The following is an 18,110-nucleotide window of genomic DNA, read 5'->3' on the forward strand; positions in this document are numbered from 1 at the left end:
CAATGGGAGAAAATCCAGGCTGATGCGGAGGACAAATGAGAAGGGGGAAGAATGAAGAAAAGAGTGCTTTTCACCACCACTGGTGTGAAATAGAAGTGGGGCAGGGAGATGGGCCGAGCGGGAAGACACATGAAGCACGGTGTGTGGACAGTGCTGCAGGTGTTTCACTCCAAGGATTCAGGATTCAGCAGTGAGGGTGTTCAAATCAATAGCTGCGACATTTGGGCAACATTTGCTTCGTTGCTTGGAAGCTTCACACTTTCATTGCCCTTTTTTTTTCTTTCAAATTATATTTTCTACCGATCTGTAAAGCCTTGTTGAAATATGAAAAAAGTGACACAAGTTTCCTCTTTTTGGAGCTTTTGTGAAAACTGCATCGCTGCTGATATTAGCACAGTGACTTTCCATTGGCTTCTTCTAAACTCAGCATGATTCACCGGCTGCATGCAGCACAGAGGAAGCCCCTTTAACATGGTGGTCCCCTCTCAGAGAAACTCATTTGCTCTTCGACGTACTCAGTAACTTTCCTCTAGCTGAAAAAAACGTACTCTCCATCCTAACTGAGCTCCATAATGAAACATATAAACTTCTTTCCGCAAACAAAAACATGGGAAAATCCAATGTCGTGCGTGCCTACGTGGAGGACCCCTTATTTGCCCACATGGAGGTAAAAATGGAAAAATCAAGTAGCAGGCTGGACAAACTGTGAGCGTGAATATGTTAGTGCTCCTCGGGTTCTATTTGCAAAGCTGCAGGTGGATGCCTGAATGACACGATGCTGTTTGTGTTGGCTCGGCCCCTAGCTGCACTTTGTGGATGTGACCTACCTGCTTGATTTTTTATTTTTTTTAATGTAAAAAGGCAATCTGGAAAGAATGACAAGCACGGGAGCCACCGTGCATTTGTGTGGTGGACAGAAATCTCTGTAATATTTGGAGGTATTTCTTAAATAGAGACATCTGTGGTGCCGCAGATACACGTCTGATTCTTGAGATGTACTTACCTCTTAACTTAAAAGTGAATTCTGAGGCAGTATTCATGTGTTAAACAACTGAATCTGTGTTCTATCACAGTTACAGACTTTTATTCAGTAGCGGATGCTGATTACACAAAACTCTTCATTTGGTCCTCTTGTAATGGATTTTTATATGTGGCAACATTTTTAGATGTTTTCATCATTTCAACTGGATTGTTGCACTGAAAATGTCAGAGTCCTCTGAGGGAAGCTAACATCTGCATATGCAGTACATTTTAGAAAAAAAATGTGAAAATCTTTTTCAATTATAAATTTCGTTTATACAGCGCCAAATTACAACAACAGTCGCCTCAAGGCGCTTTAGAGTGTAAGGTAGACTTTAAAGTATACATACAGAGAAAACCCCAACAATCATACGACACCCTATGAGGAAGCACTTTGGTGACAGTGGGAAGGAAAAACTCCCTTTTAACAGGAAGAAACCTCCAGCAGATCCAGGCTCAGGGAGGGGCGGGGCCATCTGCTGTGATTGGTTGGGGTGAGAGAAGGAAGACAGGATAAAGACATGCTGTGGAAGCTGTTTGTAAAGTACACTTTTCTACCACTCCACACTATTACATCCCTCAGGTATACAGATTACTTATAGATGCACATAGCCTGTTCAGTCCAAGTGTGCAATACTTTTAAATCCCAGTCTTATAATATATATATTTTCAAGATTTGTGTCATTAAATATCATAATAAAAAACAAAAAAAGAGTCTTTAATCTTGAATCTAGAACTGCAGATGACAAAAATGCATACATGCAATATGTGTCCCTGCCTGACGTTCTTTTGTTGTTTGTGTGTTAACTAGCTGCCCCACTAACTTTCATGGCTACATGTTGTTAGTTGAGTTTATGAACTGGACGTTGTCATCTTATTATATTTCTCCAATAAATCAATGAATCTCTGTAAACATGTCCACCTGTTCATCTAATTTTCTTCAAAGCTTCCGTGGACATTATCTCACAACCTCCTTGCGTGATTTGAGCTTTGGATAGCAGCAAAAGCCAGTATGGCGGGAAGTTATAAAAAAGCTAGTAATTCTAGCTTCAGCCGAGATAACTGTGTTTCACACACACTGTTTAAAGGGGTTACAAAAATAGAAAGAAAACAAGGAAATAAAACAGCACACATGTTTAAAAGTCCATAACCAAAGTCATTTTTTTCTGTTGAATTACTATAACTAGGCTTTACAATGTAGTACAGAACATGTAATAATAATAATAATAATAATAATAATAATAATATAATCACATCGCAAAAAGTATTTTACAGAGTAACATAACATAGCATGAAGTGAAATAAACAAACTCCTTTTCCCAGTGTTGTTATTAACACTGAGAGTCCCTGTGTTAAATACGAGGATAGTATTTAATTCAGCACTGCTACATTGCCCTCCAATAAACATTAATGTCTGTTTTTCATGGCATGGGTCATAGGATTATATCCTTTATGATACTACTTAAACGTACAAATGATGTAAGCATTAAAACAGCTATAGAGACTAGGATTGGTATACTGAAAGCCAAATTAAAAGCTGTGCTCTTTTTTTCCTGAGTCGATAATTCCCTGAAGTGTACATTTCCACCAGCGCGGTTTAACTCCTTCTCGCTAGGGGGCGATAGTTTAAAACCAGGAGGTTTGCGGCTACCCGAGTAATCGAGGAAACTCAAGAGATTTCTCTCTGTTGCTAACAGTAGCTAGCCGGATAATCTTCTGAACAGTGCAGCCGTTCTTATTTTGTTGGCCGTTACAGTGTTCGTGTCTGTTTTTCTCTTTAGATTCCAGCGCTCTTGGAATTCGCTGCTAGTGACAAACGTTGAACCCGACAACGACGGCCAACCTTTTTTTTTTTCTCTCCGCTGGATGTTTGGCCATTCTTGTATTTCTCCCAGGATGTTAGCACATAAGCAAACCAGCTAGCTAGCAAATCAGCTAAAGTAGCCAAATAGCTGCTCTTTCCGGATGCTTTGAATAGCAACGCAGCGGATTTGGGGAGTTTCTAGTCGGCCTTGTATGATGTCAAGCAACCGGCCACAGCAAAGCGCTGCTGGGGCGAGTTCAGTGCCCAGCACAAGTAGCAGCAGCAGCAGTAGTACAGGAGGCACTGGGAATACAAACGGTGGCGGTGGCAGCAGCGCTCCCACAAGTAATGGGAGCACTTCTGGAAATGTTGTGCCCTCACGGACCCTTGCAGCGGCCGGAGAGGGCGGCCTGTCAGTGCCAACTCTGGCCGCCGTGCCGTCAGCCCGGGGCGGCTTAGCTTCTCTCAGCAGACCGTCTGCGTCCTCTGGTAACAGAAAGAGATCCCTGCATCAGGCACCACTGTACAACGGTCTCTTGAATTCATACGAAGATAAAAGCAACGACTTCGTCTGGTTAGTTTTGTATTGCACTCGAGCTTTGTGGTGAGTTCCGTAAAAGTTTGAGAGCTGCACGATGACCCGGGCTTCTGCTTGTTTTTCAGTCCCATTTGCTTCGAAATGATAGACGAGGCACACATGACGAAGTGCGGGCACAGTTTTTGGTGAGTGTTTGTGTTGCAGAGAGAGTTACGCACAGCAAAGTATTCGACAGTGTCCCAAATGCTGTAGAGCAACAAATGTCACAGACTGAAGGAACGAAGTTCTCTTTAAGAAAAGCCATGCACTCTGCGGCCATCCATACTTACAGCTGATTACTTTAAAAAACTTTTGACAGTTTTTTATTTATTTATTTATTTTTTAGTATTTTTGTTCTTGCATTTTGTTTTATTGTTTGGGCATGTTTTAATGTTACAGATGGGCTTCTAGAGGAAGTTCCAAATAGTCCTGTCCGTCACATCAGTGTTGCTATATTTTAATGACAACATCAAACCCATGACAATCCAAGTTCTGCACACCAGGCAAGCTTCACTTCTGCTCTGGTCAGACCCAAGAGTTTTTCTGACTCGAAATCTTGCAAAGGCAAGATTGGTTAAAGCAGTGAGTCTGTTTGGTGTACATTTCTGCGTTTTAGTTTGGGAGTTCAATAAGTAAAAGCAAGCTCAGGGTTAAAACATGTCCAAGTAATTTATAATCCTGGTAATTTTCCTTTAGAGGAGGCCACCAATATTGTTTTGTATTAAAGGCGAAAATGAACCCTGAATTCAACTTTTCACTAATGTGGAAAGCCTGTAAAGGCTTTCTGTTTGTTTTGCACAGACAATTAATCAGGATTCATTAGGCTAACGTCAAAAAAGTAAGCACAATGGCTTTTTGCCACCAGAATCAGTAAAATCTACTGGAAATAGTGTTATTTTTTGGCAAAAATCCTAGTTATTTTGATCGATAATGAAATGACGGATATTTAATTTAGTCTAAAATAGAAGAGACTTATATTTTATTTAAGCACATTTTCTTTTAATTCTAGAAAGTAAATGATTGAACTAAGTCATCCACACTGCATTTTGATAAGAAGCAAAAAGGAAAAGGTTGTGTGCTGAAAGTCAAAGCAAGGGAATTACTGCACAACAGATTCTGGCACAGAGGTCATTTCATCTCGGTTATGTTGTTTCAATGACAAGATGAGCCAAAATTGAATTTAAAGCGCAGCTCTATAATATACTAAAACACAGTGACAGTGTGACTGTCAGTATTGAACTGCAAAGCTGGTTGTAGTAATCTAAAAACAAAAAACCCCAAACAGCAAAAATATGAACAACTTTTTAATGACAGTACATGGTTTAAAGCTGAATATAAGCCTGTAGACTCTTCAGCAAAGTTATGGGAAAGCTTAACGTGATTACTGGTAATCCACAGTTGGCTCAGTGTTCTTTATGCCTGTTGTGTTTGCGTTCAGTAATTCTCATTTCTTGTTTTTCAATGCTCATAATAAACATGACCAAAGATCCAAGTAATAAGATCAGCGCATTAGCAAGTTATGCCTCAGTTTGAGATAGTTTGTCTACTCTCTGGTGATGTCGGTGTGAGCAGATATCCTTAACAGGATCAGAGCGCTGGCTTTGATCAAACCTGTTTTTGAAGGTCACATATAATCAGAAGAAGACCCAGTATGGGATGAATACAGATTATTTTGACTATGAATCGTTTAAAGCTAATCTTGTAAGATCTTGGATTGAAATGTGGAGCTGGATATATCCATAATATTTATCTGTTCTCTCTCCATCCTGCAGTTTCAAGTGTATCCGCCAGAGTCTGGAGGACAGCAACAGATGTCCCAAGTGTAACTATATTATCGATAATGTGGATCAGGTCTACCCAAACTTTCTTGGTGGGTATTTTGAATTGGAGGGTTTTTTGTTTTGTTATGTTTTGGGTTTTTCTAACAGTCAGCTGATCAGCTCCTAAACGAATCATTTTTCTCAGAGCTTTTCATTTTAACTTGGACATTAAAATGTAGCTGTTATGGCAATTTTGCACTTCATGGTTTTTAAAATCACAATATTTGAATTGATTTGTCTTTAGCTCATAATCAGTACTAAAATGAGACTTTCGTATTTGAATGAAGTCAAAATTGAAAGTTTTGTGTCATAAATGGGCCAAACAAAAATCTAAGGAAACACTTTGTGTAGGTATTTAAATGCATGATGATAAAGATGTCGCTGCCACTTTTCTTTTATTCATCACAAGTAAAATGTGTTGTTCCTTAGCTGTGACAATGTCTTTTTCTTTGTCATATACTTACTCCACCGGTTCTCCTCTCTTATTTATCCCTTGTCTACAACTTCCTCTGTCCCGCCTCACCACATCCCAGTAAATGAACTGATCCTTAAACAAAAACAGAGGTCAGAAGAGAAGAGGCTAAAGTTAGATCATCCAGTGAGTACAGCATGTTCTGAAACTGATTTCATTTCTTTCTCTCCTTGTTAAGATGTCAACCATCTTAAAAATATGTTTTGTTACTTGTAACTGATCAGTGTCTCTGACCTTCAGAATGGGTCTCGGTGGCAGGTCTTCCAGGATGTTTTGAGTCCTGATCAGGAGAACTTGGACCTGGCAAATGTCAACCTGATGCTCGAGCTGCTGCTTCAGAAGAAGAAGCAGCTGGAAGCGGTAAGTGAGAGGCTGATCTGTGCATTTCTTTGTTTTTGTTTCACTCTTTTAGCTCTTTAGCTTTTCATGGGTTTCAGTGGAGGGTTTTTTTTCTTTAAAATGATGTAAAGTTTGTTAATGCAATCCGTGCAAACCGAGGAGGTTCATAATTAATGGCTATTAAGTCATGAAACTGATCACATGATCAGAGCTTGTAGATATAGATCTTGTAGGTTTCAGTGAAAAATGCACAAGATGCAGTGAAGAGACAGAATTACAAAGGGTTAATTATTTCAGCACTGTACTGGTCTGTTGTGGTGAAGAGAGAGCTGAGTGTAAAAGTAAAGCTCTCAATTTACCGGTCGATCTACGTCCCTACCCTCACCTATGGTCACGAGCTGTGGGTAGTGACCGAAAGAACGAGATCAAGGATACAAGCGGCAGAAATGAGCTTCCTCCGAAGGGTGGCTGGCCTCTCTTAGAGATGGGGTGAGAGGTTTGGCCATTCGGGAGGGGCTCAGAGTAGAGCAGCTGCTCCTCCACATCGAAAGGAGCCAGTTGAGGTGGTTGGGCATCTGACAAGGATGCCTCCTGGGCGCCTCCTGGGTAATGTCCCACTGGGAGGAGGCCCCGGGGCAGACCCAGGACACGCTGGAGAGATTCTATCTCTCTGGCCTGGGAACGCCTTGGTGTTGCCACGGACAAGCTGGAGGAGGTGGCTGGGGAGAGGGAGGTCGGGGCTTCTCTGCTTGGGCTGCTGCCCCCGCGACCCGGCCCTGGATAAGTGGAAGAAAATGGATGGATGGATAATTATTTCAGCAAAAAGTCAAAGTGAATTTTTGCTGATAGCTTGTTAATCCTTTTACAAGTTTTCTAAATTTATTCTTTAAATGTTATCACAAGGTTGTCACAGTGGAAAACAATCAGTAATATAAAACCTAATGGAAATGTTTTAATATCCACTGAATGTCCACTTTTTGTTCTGGTAAGACAACAAATGAAATTTATGACGTCCAGTTAAGACCTTGTTGTTTTGGAGGCAGTGGGTTCTGATCCGTTTAATCTGAAACAAACAAGTTGTGTAATATTCTGAGTTTCTGATGACACTGATCGACGTGTAGCGCAATAATGTGTTTGCTGTCGAGGTCATCATTGTATCAGACCGCGCTATTGAGGTGTTCCCTCTTAAAGAATGTGACAAACATTTAATAATAATAATAATAATGGATTGCATTTATATAGCGCTTTTCTGGCCCCCTCAAAGCGCTCCAATACAGCAGGATGTCCATCACATTAAATGCGTCACTCTGTCAGACTTCCTGGCAGAAAGAAGTTCTTTTGGGTTGCGTTAGACTTCAGATGTTGATAATAAATTAGGCATTGTATGTGTATATAGTACTGGTAGCAATGGTAAAGATGTTGCTTTTGTCAGAAGGTTTCTGGGCAGTTTCACACATCCTTTTTTTTGTTTTGTTTTTGTCAGTTTACGTGACATAAAGAGAAGTAGGACTTTACATTCTTAGATTTCATCAGCGCTATCTAAGACTTGCATTGATGATGAGATGTAAAATCCAGACCAGTTTTGAAATGGGAGCCTTTGAATTGCAAGTATGGATGCTACAAACACGTCTTTCAGATTTTCAGATGGCGCTACATGACGCCTTGAGCTTTCTCGCTGTCAAGCACATGCTCGTCTTTCTGTTTCTTTTTCACACAAACACATGCCGTGTGTCACTGTTTGACTGTCATACAAACAGACAGACTCACACAAGAGCTAGCCCAGTAATTCAGCTAATTGGTGTCTGTCCAAGCTAGTTCAGAAATAAGGGCTCCATAGTTAGCTGTGATATTGTATATAGTTAATGGTCTTCCTTTGCCTTGCTGCTTATTCTGTATACACTCGTTGCTGATTGATTGTTAGCATGTGTGTGATAATTTGCCTCTGGACATATTTCATATCTGATTGGGCTTGTTTTTGTTTAGCCTGTCATTCTTCTTATTTAATCAGTTCTGATTTACCAGTTTTGGATTCCATGTAGATATTTCATATCAGTCAAATTTAGGTCCCTGCCACTTAACTGTGTATTTTTGATGTTTTGTTAGTATTCCTCCTGTGTTTACTGTTGTTACTCAGCTATCCAAACCTTAAATATAATCCAAAAAACATCAACATGTTAGATTTAATCGTCAGCGAATCTTAGTCTCCGTCTTAAATGTCAGCATCAGTCAGTGTGGGTGTGGTGGTGCTTTTCAGTGCTTGAGATGTTTGCTTTGGAGCTACTCTTTGGTTTTCATTGAAGATTAAGTAGAATTGAATAGAAATAGTCAGATATTATCTCCATCTGAAACCTATGACATGCTTTCAAAGAACACAGTTGTCATCAGTATTTGCCTAACAGCCAGAGACCCTTAGGTTTGGTGTTCTTGAGCATTTTCATGGTTCGATTGAAGGTTAACCAGAGGAAAGAGTTTACCACAGTGATTGGATCAAAAATGGTTAAATATTCAAATGAATATAAAACTCAATTCTGATATGTTCACACTCGAAGCCTGAAGTGTTTAAAGTTGTTAAAATATTCTATCACAGATGTATCAGCTTACGTTTTTTTGGAAAATGGTATCATTTTCTTTATATAGATATAGATAGATATATTCCAAAAATATGGATGGATGGAGAAATGACAGATATTTAACAGGGTCGCTTGGTAAAATATTGGTTAAAGTCTAAGATATAACAGACTTATATTTATTTAAGCACATTTTCTTTTAATTCTAGAAAGTAAATGATTGGACTAAGTCATGCACACTGCATTTTGATAAGAAGCTAAAAATAAGGAAAACGTGCTGAAAGTCAAAGTAAGAGAATCGCTGCAAAAAAAGATTCTGGCACTGAAGTTGTTGTTTGTGTTGTTTCAGTGACAAGATGAGCCAAAGTTAAAATTGAAATGAAAGCACAGCTTATAATATACTAAAACACACAGTGACAGTGTGACTGCCAGTCGAACATTGTTGGCTGCTGAGGTGTGATGTGCAACCTGCTGCATAGTGTGGAGTCCGGTCATTTTTTTTTTGCAGTGCACTTAAAGAAGGAAAAGCTCAATGTGACTGTGGGCTTTTTTTGGGAGGGGGAGGAGTCGATCAGGTAATTTGTTGCTAACGCCAAGTTAAAGTTAAATGTAAACATTAGCTTTGGGCTAGTCCACAGTTGTGGAAACACGGGTGAGAATTTAGTTGAACGACAGCATATTCACCAAAACAAGCTACATTCACTGGCCGGAGTAGTTTGTGTGTGAACCTTTTCATGACAGGATCCTTCCCCGGTCTGCACAGCACCGCTTTCATTTCCTGTAGCTGGGATGGAAGTAAAGCCAAAGACGAAAGTACAACTAAAATGATAAATCACAAGCTTTAGAACTACGGTTATTATTTTGTGCTTTTCTGAGGATGAAAGCTAGTGTTGAACTGAGAACAAATGATATCTCGAGTGTCTTTTCAGCAGATCAGCAAAACTATTCTGTGATTTCAAGTAATACTTGATTATGTAAGCTGTCCATATCTCCACTAGGAATCCCAGGCAGCTCAGAGACAGATCCTCATGGAGTTCCTTAAAGAAGCCAGGAGAAACAAGAGAGAGGTACGGCTACACAAATTTCCCACACAAAGCTGACACAGTGCTGAGAAAAGAGCAGTATTTGTAATGGCTGACGCCCAGCTTTGTGTCAGTCCACCAGAACTCGTTAAGTGTTTGTAGGTGTTAACAAAGGCAAGCGCGTTCAGTTGTGTTTTTGGTTTTGTTGGCAGCAACTAGAGCAACTGCAGAAAGAGCTCAACTTCCTCGAAGAAGACATCAAACGTGTTGAGGTAGGTAAACTGACAAAGCGCAGTCCAAAGATGGATTGCTGTGCCCTCATTCACATGAGGTTCTCTTGCGAAAATACAGGGGAACAGAATGCATGATTATAAAAACATATTATGCTGTGAAATCACAAAACCCCGGGGCCGCTCATCATCACAGCTTGAGATGGACAAACAAGTTATGTTGGTGTCATTTTCCAGGAAATGAGTGGGCTGTACTCTCCTGTGATGGAGGCTGAGTGTACTGTGCCTAATGTGGAAGCTCCCTCTCCAGCACCCAGGTAATGCTGATGTCTGCTGCATAATAAATGTGTCTATGCAGAACATAATAACACCATATTCACCTTGTTCGTTTACCAAAACAGGAGCTCGTTACGAGCACAGATGTGTGCTTGCTCACGAAAACGTTTTGCCTTTTGCTCTACAACGGCTGCTTTGTCTGTGTGGAACAAAGCCAGTGCATACAGTCGAGATGCCAGAGGCTTCAGCAGTCGCTGTGTGGTGTGACTTACTCCGCGTCTTGTGTGTTTGTTTCTGTGTTGAGCAGTTGCAGTAGTATTATAGACCAACCCGACTACAACCAGCCTCCAGGATTTGGTGGAGCAGCCCAGGTACAGCGGAGAGATTTATTTATTTAAAAAAAACAAATTAGCTTGGAGTAAAAACTGTTTCAGACAGGATGAAGTAACGGGCTGCACCAAGGCCCAGTAAAAGATCATTTTACTGGGGTTATAACTGTAAATCCAGCAAAGCTTTAATATCTGGAGCTGGAAATGGCTGGTGCGTTTTAATAAGGGGGCCTGTCAAGTTTAGATGTAGCTTTTTAACACAAATGTATTTGGAGGAAAATTATAAATACACTCTGAGGTTTCTGGCACTGCCTTCACTTTGCTCTTGGGACTGTTTCCTCAGGGAAAACGTCAGACCTGGTACAACAGCACCCTGGCGTCAAGAAGAAAGAGGCTCACAGCTCATTTTGAGGATCTAGAGCAGTGCTACTTCTCCAGCAAAATGTCCCGCATCACAGGTGCTGTTGTTGAGGGTTTAGACTGCTGTGGTCAGATCATTTTTATGGCGTTTTCATTTGCACACAGTTGGAAAGCTGGTATTATTTCTTAAAGCAGGGCATCTGTGTTTAAGCTCTTAGTTATGGGCAACGACTCCATTTGGTTTTTTTCCACAATGTGTATAATTCACAAATGCTGTGTTAACTGTGCGTGTTGTTTTCAGATGAGGGCAGGAACCTGAATCAGCTGGATGATTTCATGGAGTGTTTGTCAAAGTTCACTCGCTATAACTCTGTGCGGCCGCTGGCCACCCTGTCATACGCCAGTGACCTCTATAATGGCTCCAGTATCGTGTCTAGGTATAAAAAAGAAACGTTTGATTTACGTATGACCGGACATCATCTTTTAGTTGTTTCGTGACATTTTACCGTGTGTGTGATGAGCCCAGTCACTGTCTTTGACCGTATTTTCCTTTATTTCAGTATTGAGTTTGACCGAGACTGTGACTACTTTGCCATCGCTGGCGTAACCAAAAAGATCAAGGTGTTTGAGTACGGCACTGTGATCCAGGATGCAGTGGACATCCACTACCCTGTCAACGAAATGACTTGCAATTCCAAAATCAGGTGAAGGAAACTGATAAATGCATTTCCTCTAATGCCGATCTCTTAGTAATCCACATGTTGAGTCACGTGTATGGATGCAGAATCTACAGGATGCTTTTTTCCAAAATTGTGACTGTAAAAAAACTAATCATACAGTTCATGAAAAGAAATGATAACTTAGTTTGTAGTGAAATAAGCAGCGCCAAACTCGAATATTTCAAGTTCCTGTTGTCTGTTGCAGCTGTATCAGCTGGAGCAGTTATCACAAAAACCTCCTGGCCAGCAGTGACTATGAGGGAACTGTTATTTTGTGGGATGGATTCACAGGCCAGAGGTCCAAAGTCTACCAGGTGTGATGCTTGGAGCGCAGCTTCATTACGTTAGGCAAACATTAGTAATGATGGCTTTTTAAGCTTTCCTCTGCTTCCTTTCCAGGAACATGAAAAAAGGTGTTGGAGTGTAGACTTCAATCTCATGGACCCAAAGCTTTTAGCCTCAGGTTCTGATGATGCTAAAGGTAAGGGAGGGATGCAATATCTAAAAATAATGTTCCCACCATGAATCAGCCCTTATTTTGTTTTTATGCATGCTCTTTTCTTCTTCTTCTTCTTCTTCTTCAGTCAAGTTGTGGTCAACTAATCTTGACAATTCAGTGGCTAGCATTGAGGCTAAGGCTAACGTCTGCTGTGTTAAATTCAGCCCAACCTCCAGATATCATCTGGCCTTCGGTTGTGCAGGTGAGATGGAAATTAAAGATTTTCATGTGTGATTTATCTTGTTTGTTGTTACTTTAGTCTTGGTTGTGGAAAAGCAAAGATTTTGAGATAAAATTCTCTTAAACCTTAAGCCAGGGTGATGTCGAAAAGCTCTGCCAAAATGCCAAAATCAAGTGCAAACATAGAACGGGACTTTCATTGGGCGAAAGCAGCTCAGAAGCTTTTGATTACACCGCATAGGTTGTACCAAAACCTTGTAACTGTGTAAACCTTGCATCTAAGGACACTTCAAGTGTCATTGAAGCTGGTGTAGCAGCAGATTTAAATGTGAAGGTGCAGTGTCTGACGTCCGCCTGCATTTGGTTGGTATTTACTATGAGAAGTTAAGTCCAGACTAAATAAGGGGGAAACAGATTTTACTCTACCCAGCTGTCTCCCTTCAGCCAGACAAACCTGGAGTATTGTTGTTGTTGATTTTTCTCTCACATCACTGTGGTTTCTTTGTTGTCAGCTACACTTCTTCACCCGGCACTGACTCTTGTGGTCCAGAAAAACTGCTGAATACCTTATTCATTAGTCCCCCAAAGGAGATATAAAGTTGTAAGAAATATTTGGTTATACACAGAAACACTGTAACACTGGATGAGCAGAGCGTACAAGCGTTATCCAGAAGTATCTTGCTGTGGCTTTATCCAACTTCCTGTGTCTCAACGACAAAGCCTTCTCAGCTTAGAGAAGGAAACTGCTCCTCGGCCTCGTAGATGGTTTAGTGTCTGGAGTAGCACTGGGTTATCAAAGTAAGCAAGCAGACACGGAAAGCCATTCTGCATTTGAATTTAAACTGCACGAAGTCCAAATTTAACTGCACTTTTCTAAATGCTGTGGTGGCTCCTAAATGGAGCTGATCTAAGACTTGTTTTAATCTACGATTTTCCTCATGTTTCCCATCTGAACACATGCTAAACTTTGCTTTCTTCTCTTAGACCACTGTGTTCACTACTATGATCTCCGCAACACTAAGCAGCCAATCATGGTGTTCAAAGGCCACAGGAAGGCCGTCTCCTATGCCAAGTTCGTCAACGGAGAGGAAATTGTTTCTGCGTAAGTACATCTGTCGGCTTTGCATTTCCATTTAATATCTGAAAGGTTTCTTTTTCCTGCAAAGGAAAATATTCTGTAAAACCTGTTACGGTGTACTTTCTGCTTATAATATCATAAAGAAGCTGTCTAATGTAAACTGGGTTAAAGAGAGCATGAAACACTAAATGTATAAAGGCTAATTTACATCGTGGAGCCCTCAAAAACTGACATGGATGTAACTCTGTCTGTGAAGCTGGATTTAAGAAACAAGTTATAACAATGACATTTGCATAATTACTGAAACGAGCACCGCTGCCGAACAATGGAGAATCTTTCTACACACAGAGTAGAAATCCTGATCCTTGAATCCTGATCAAATGAAAATGCTGGACTTGGCCCCAGTGGGTTATCACGCCATATCATCTAAGGCCCACCGGTTCCATATTGATCATTTCTTTCTGCACTATTGTCCTCAGTTCGACGGACAGTCAGCTGAAGCTGTGGAATGTCAACAAACCTCACTGCCTGCGCTCCTTCAAGGGTCACATCAACGAGAAGAACTTTGTGGGCCTGGCCTCAAACGGAGACTACGTTGCCTGTGGTGAGCAGTTACTTCAAAGAAGACATTATTGTCAAATTGTCTGTGTTGTATCACTCCCTCAGTGGGAGAAACGATAACATGCTTACATTCCGTGTGTGTGTGTGTGTGTGTGTGTGTACAGGCAGTGAGAACAACTCCCTGTATCTGTACTACAAAGGACTTTCCAAGACACTGTTAACATTCAAGTTTGACACAGTGAAGAGCGTTCTGGACAAGGATAAGAAGGAGGACGACACCAACGAGTTTGTCAGTGCTGTCTGCTGGAGGGCCCTGCCTGATGGAGTGAGCTCACCTCTATACTCAGTAACATTGTCATTGACTGCACTTTGAAGGGTGCACTACAAAGCGATATTAATGGGTTAGTGAGGTCTGTCAAGTCAGATAAAAAGGTGGCTTTCTTTTTCCTTAGTTAGATCACTATGGTAACAAATGTCCTAGGAGCTTGAAATGAGAAGGCGACTGGTCTTTTTTTAAGGTTTTGAAGACATTTCACCTCTCGTCCAAGAGCCTTCTTCAGTTCTAAAACCAAAGGTTGCAAAACCTAGTTGGGGGTTGTACCCTTAGGCCAGGGGTGGGCAACTCCAGGCCTTTGAAGGCCGGTGTCCTGCAGGTTTTAGATCTCACCCTGGGTCAACACACCTGAATCAAATGATTAGTTCATTACCAGGCCTCTGGAGAACTTCAAGACATGTTGAGGAGGTCATTTAGCCATTTGAATCAGCTGTGTTGGATCAAGGACACATCTAAAACCTGCAGGACACCGGCCCTCGAGGCCTGGAGTTGCCTACCCCTGCCCCGCCTTCATCTGTGAGTGTAGTTGTAGGTTTTGTTGAGCCAGCTAACCCAAAGAGCCTGCTTTGTTGGGACACCACACCCATAGTTTGCGGTCATAGAACTGAGACGGTGTCAGTCACACTTTAAAATCCTGACACTCTGAGAAAGAATACAGCTGGAGTTTCTCACACTTTCTTGCAAAGGATTGTTGTTTTCAGATCACACAGTTAAAGTGTTGAGTATTAATCTACAGGTAATTAACTATCTGTGCTCTAAGTGTTACCTTTTGTTTTTCAGGAGTCAAATGTATTAATCGCTGCCAACAGTCAAGGAACAATTAAGGTTTGTATCATCTGTACAAAACACGCCAACAAGCACAGGCCTACTGCAGCACTCAGACTGGTGTCATAGAGGGTACTGGACCTTTGTTTGAAAACATGACATTTACATTGTAATCATGTTCTGTCCTTTTAGTTGACTCATTTCTGGTATTTTAATGAGGCCGTCTGAGGAAAAAAACTTTTGTAAGAGCGCGATCAGGATACAAAAGTGTGAAGCCAAACACTAATAAAACATGAATAAAACAAAAAATCCGATTGGATATATAGATCTGGTGTTTATATTGTCGTGTTTTGCTGTGTTCATTGTTGCATTCATTTTGTGCTCTGCAGATGGCTGTAGACGCTCACTGACAATTTGAACCAGAAATGTCAAATTTCTTTAAGATTCTCCATAAGACACATTCCTGGCAATATCCCAGGATGAATTAGGAATAACTGTTTAAACACGCTCACAAATAAAGATAAATCCTTGTGCATCTGATCCAATTCAAGCCTGCTTGTCTGCTGTGTAATCCTGTTTAATCTTCCACTCTTGAAGTCCAAATGTCACCTCACTGGCTTCTGTTTGGAATCAAAGTACACACACAAAATATATCTAAAGAAATTATTTTTGTAATATTTTGATGAACTGTGCAGTGTGGTAGCAGTGATTTCAGCTCTGCATTAGTGATGTGCCACGCTAGTCTGGGTGAACTTTTGACCCTTTTAAAAATGCCTCGTTATACAGTCCAACTGCTATATGTTAATTATTTTTGTGGTTTCTGCCTTTTGTCGTTTTATTATTATTTAGCTGTTGGAGAGGAGCTTTAATTCATTGCTTTTTCCCGTAACAACAAGAGGTCACAGGTGTGCGTTCTCTCTGCACAGGTACTCGAGCTCGTCTGAAGACGTGCAGTTCCTTCAGCGGGTGTTGGAGCTTTGACTCGTGATGCAGGGAGGCTGCCAGGCTGAGTAGCAACTGGAGATCTGAAATTGTCTCTTATTATTTTTTTCCTCTTTTTCTTTACTTTTTTTTTTATGAGCTTATGTTTTTGGACAGCGGCAAAGACTATGGACCAGCAGGAGAAGATGTGCTGCTGTTTTATTGGGCACAAAGTGAAACAAGAGACTTTAGAAAGCAGTTTTGTTTCTTTTGAGCGAGGTTTTATTGGCTACAATAGAACACCTCTTTATGGTTTTAGGTCAAATCAAAACCTTTACTTTTTAATTAAGCTGCTGTTCTCCGGAATACATCCAGCCAAACGCTAAAAGTGCGATGCATTTCCTCCTTTTAAAGGCCAAAGCACAAGACGAAGTGACATGCAAAAATCTTCAAATGAAGCTTTTAAATCTCCTTTTGTTTGTCAGTGTCCAGCCCCCTGCACCTTTCTTTTTTGTGTAGCTTTTGCGTTCTCTCAGATTTGGGGGGGAAAAACATTTTTAATAAACCTGACTTGAATTCCATCCTGTCAGACGTATCACTGGTTTCTTTTCTGGTTTGCGAGTGCAGAACGTGAGAAGTTGAGTGAACTGAAATGAGAAGCGCCTCTCTGTACTGATATTTCTGTTTACCGTCAGAACAAAACGAAACTCAAAGCTTTTGTCTGCAATCACAACTCTCATGTAACTTCCGGCACTGGTCTGCAGTGTCGTGCAGAACTGGACTTTTTTTTTTTTTGGGTGAACTATTGGTTGCTTGTTGGAAATAAAACCTTGCAGAATCTGTTCTTTTAAAGTAGCAATGGAATCGTTCTTCACATACTGTAGGTATCATCTGAGCTGAGCTGCATTGTAACTTCAGGCAAACTGCTGTCAGTTTCTGTGGAGCAAGACCTGCCTATTTTATGATAAGTGAGAGAGGTGTTTTGTATTTGTATTACTGAATAAATTATTTCGAAACACTTGGCATGTTGGTTCTTTTTTTTTCTCTCTCTCCATATGATGACATAATTGTATTCTTTTAGGTGATCTGTGTATAAAACTGTGATGGGTTAGTTGATCGGAATTGCAAGAAACGTTCTTGGTTATGGACAAGGTGCTTTTTCAGTCAGTGCTGGGACTCGGGACACTGTAGTCCTCCTCCAGATGCCATCGATGCAATGGCACCCTTAAACTCTTGTTTAAATTCCCTTGAAAAATTGCGCTCTCCTTGGTGTCCTATAAAATAAGCATTTACAGCATGGGGCTTTGCATCTTTTTTTTTTTTTTTTTTTTTTTAATAAATTAGGGCGACAAAAGAAAAAAGCTGTTTCAAAGAGGCTCGGGTAAATAGACTGGTTCTTATATAGCACTTTTTCTATTCTATCTGATCACTCAAAGTGTTTTGTACAACATGCTTCATTCATCCAGATACTTCATTCTATGTCAAATTTACATGCACCTTGGGGTTAGTATTTTGCCCAAGGATGCAGCCAGAGATTGAACCACCAGCCTTCCAATTAATAGTTGACCCTCTCTACCTCCTGAGCTACAGCCATCAGGTGGGACTGTCTGTTCAGATTTCATGGTTTCGTATAGTGTATACTGTGCTGGCCTGCATTTTTCTGTTAAAACTCAAAAACTGACTGCTCAGTTTGGGCAGCATACATTCAGATTTGAGGTTTTGAGTAAACAAATTTCAAGTAGGTCTAATCTACCTCTGCAAACCTTATGAAAGTTATATTCAGCATCATAGAAAAGGCAAAGTTGTACATTAGGTGGAAATGTGGAACTGTCTTGCTGAGGGGAAACTAGTTCTTCATTTCAGGCTTTGCAGTGGGCCTTGCAAGCCAGACGGGCCCTGTAACAGTGTGTTCTTTCTTTCATATCAGTTGATCTGATTTTTCAGTTCCTATTAGATTCAGAATGACACAGCACACACTGTTCCTACTTCCCAGCCCAGTTCATATTTAATATAGGCACCCTTAGTTATCTTGGAAATTGTATAAGATTCCTGATATTTCTGGATTCAGATGTTAAGTAGGCTGTTTTCAAAAACTTGATGTTTTGGGGTAACTCAACCTCTATAAAAAACAAAAAACAACCATTTACTCACTTTTGTAATAAATATTATATAACATTTATTACAAAGTTATTTTCTAGCAAACAACAAATTTACGTTTAATACAACATTTTGTAAAA

The 18,110-nt window shown here is 40.6% G+C and overlaps 1 protein-coding gene across 2 annotated transcripts; it reads left to right on the forward strand.

Annotated features, from left to right (window-relative positions):
- Positions 1–2,672: 2,672 nt before the first annotated feature.
- cop1 (COP1 E3 ubiquitin ligase) lies at positions 2,673–16,891 on the forward strand. 2 transcript variants are annotated; one of them, XM_005936990.3, is made up of 20 exons: positions 2,673–3,398; positions 3,488–3,547; positions 5,174–5,271; positions 5,755–5,819; positions 5,934–6,053; positions 9,598–9,666; positions 9,834–9,893; positions 10,089–10,168; positions 10,432–10,498; positions 10,800–10,914; positions 11,118–11,253; positions 11,377–11,520; positions 11,741–11,849; positions 11,935–12,016; positions 12,120–12,236; positions 13,199–13,316; positions 13,772–13,896; positions 14,018–14,178; positions 14,968–15,012; positions 15,879–16,891. In XM_005936990.3, the coding sequence occupies exons 1-20, from the start codon at positions 3,037–3,039 to the stop codon at positions 15,894–15,896; spliced, it is 2,151 nt and encodes a 716-aa protein (XP_005937052.1). In that variant the 5' UTR covers positions 2,673–3,036; the 3' UTR covers positions 15,897–16,891. The 2 variants fall into 2 exon arrangements, with proteins under 2 accessions (XP_005937052.1, XP_005937053.1); XM_005936991.3 differs by having other exon boundaries at positions 2,674–3,398; positions 10,435–10,498.
- The last annotated feature ends 1,219 nt before the right edge of the window (positions 16,892–18,110 follow it).

Source organism: Haplochromis burtoni, unplaced genomic scaffold, assembly GCF_018398535.1.
Source record: "Haplochromis burtoni strain Fernald_Lab_line unplaced genomic scaffold, NCSU_Asbu1 Contig_185, whole genome shotgun sequence".
NCBI lineage: Eukaryota > Metazoa > Chordata > Actinopteri > Cichliformes > Cichlidae > Haplochromis > Haplochromis burtoni.

Coding starts and splice junctions, on each gene's coding strand:
- cop1 (XM_005936990.3), top strand. CDS start 3,037: ATGATGTCAAGCAACCGGCCACAGCAAAGCGCTGCTGGGGCGAGTTCA. Junction 12,017..12,119: donor AGGTTCTGATGATGCTAAAG/GTAAGGGAGGGA, acceptor CTTCTTCTTCAG/TCAAGTTGTGGTCAACTAAT. Junction 14,179..14,967: donor GGAGGGCCCTGCCTGATGGA/GTGAGCTCACCT, acceptor TTTGTTTTTCAG/GAGTCAAATGTATTAATCGC.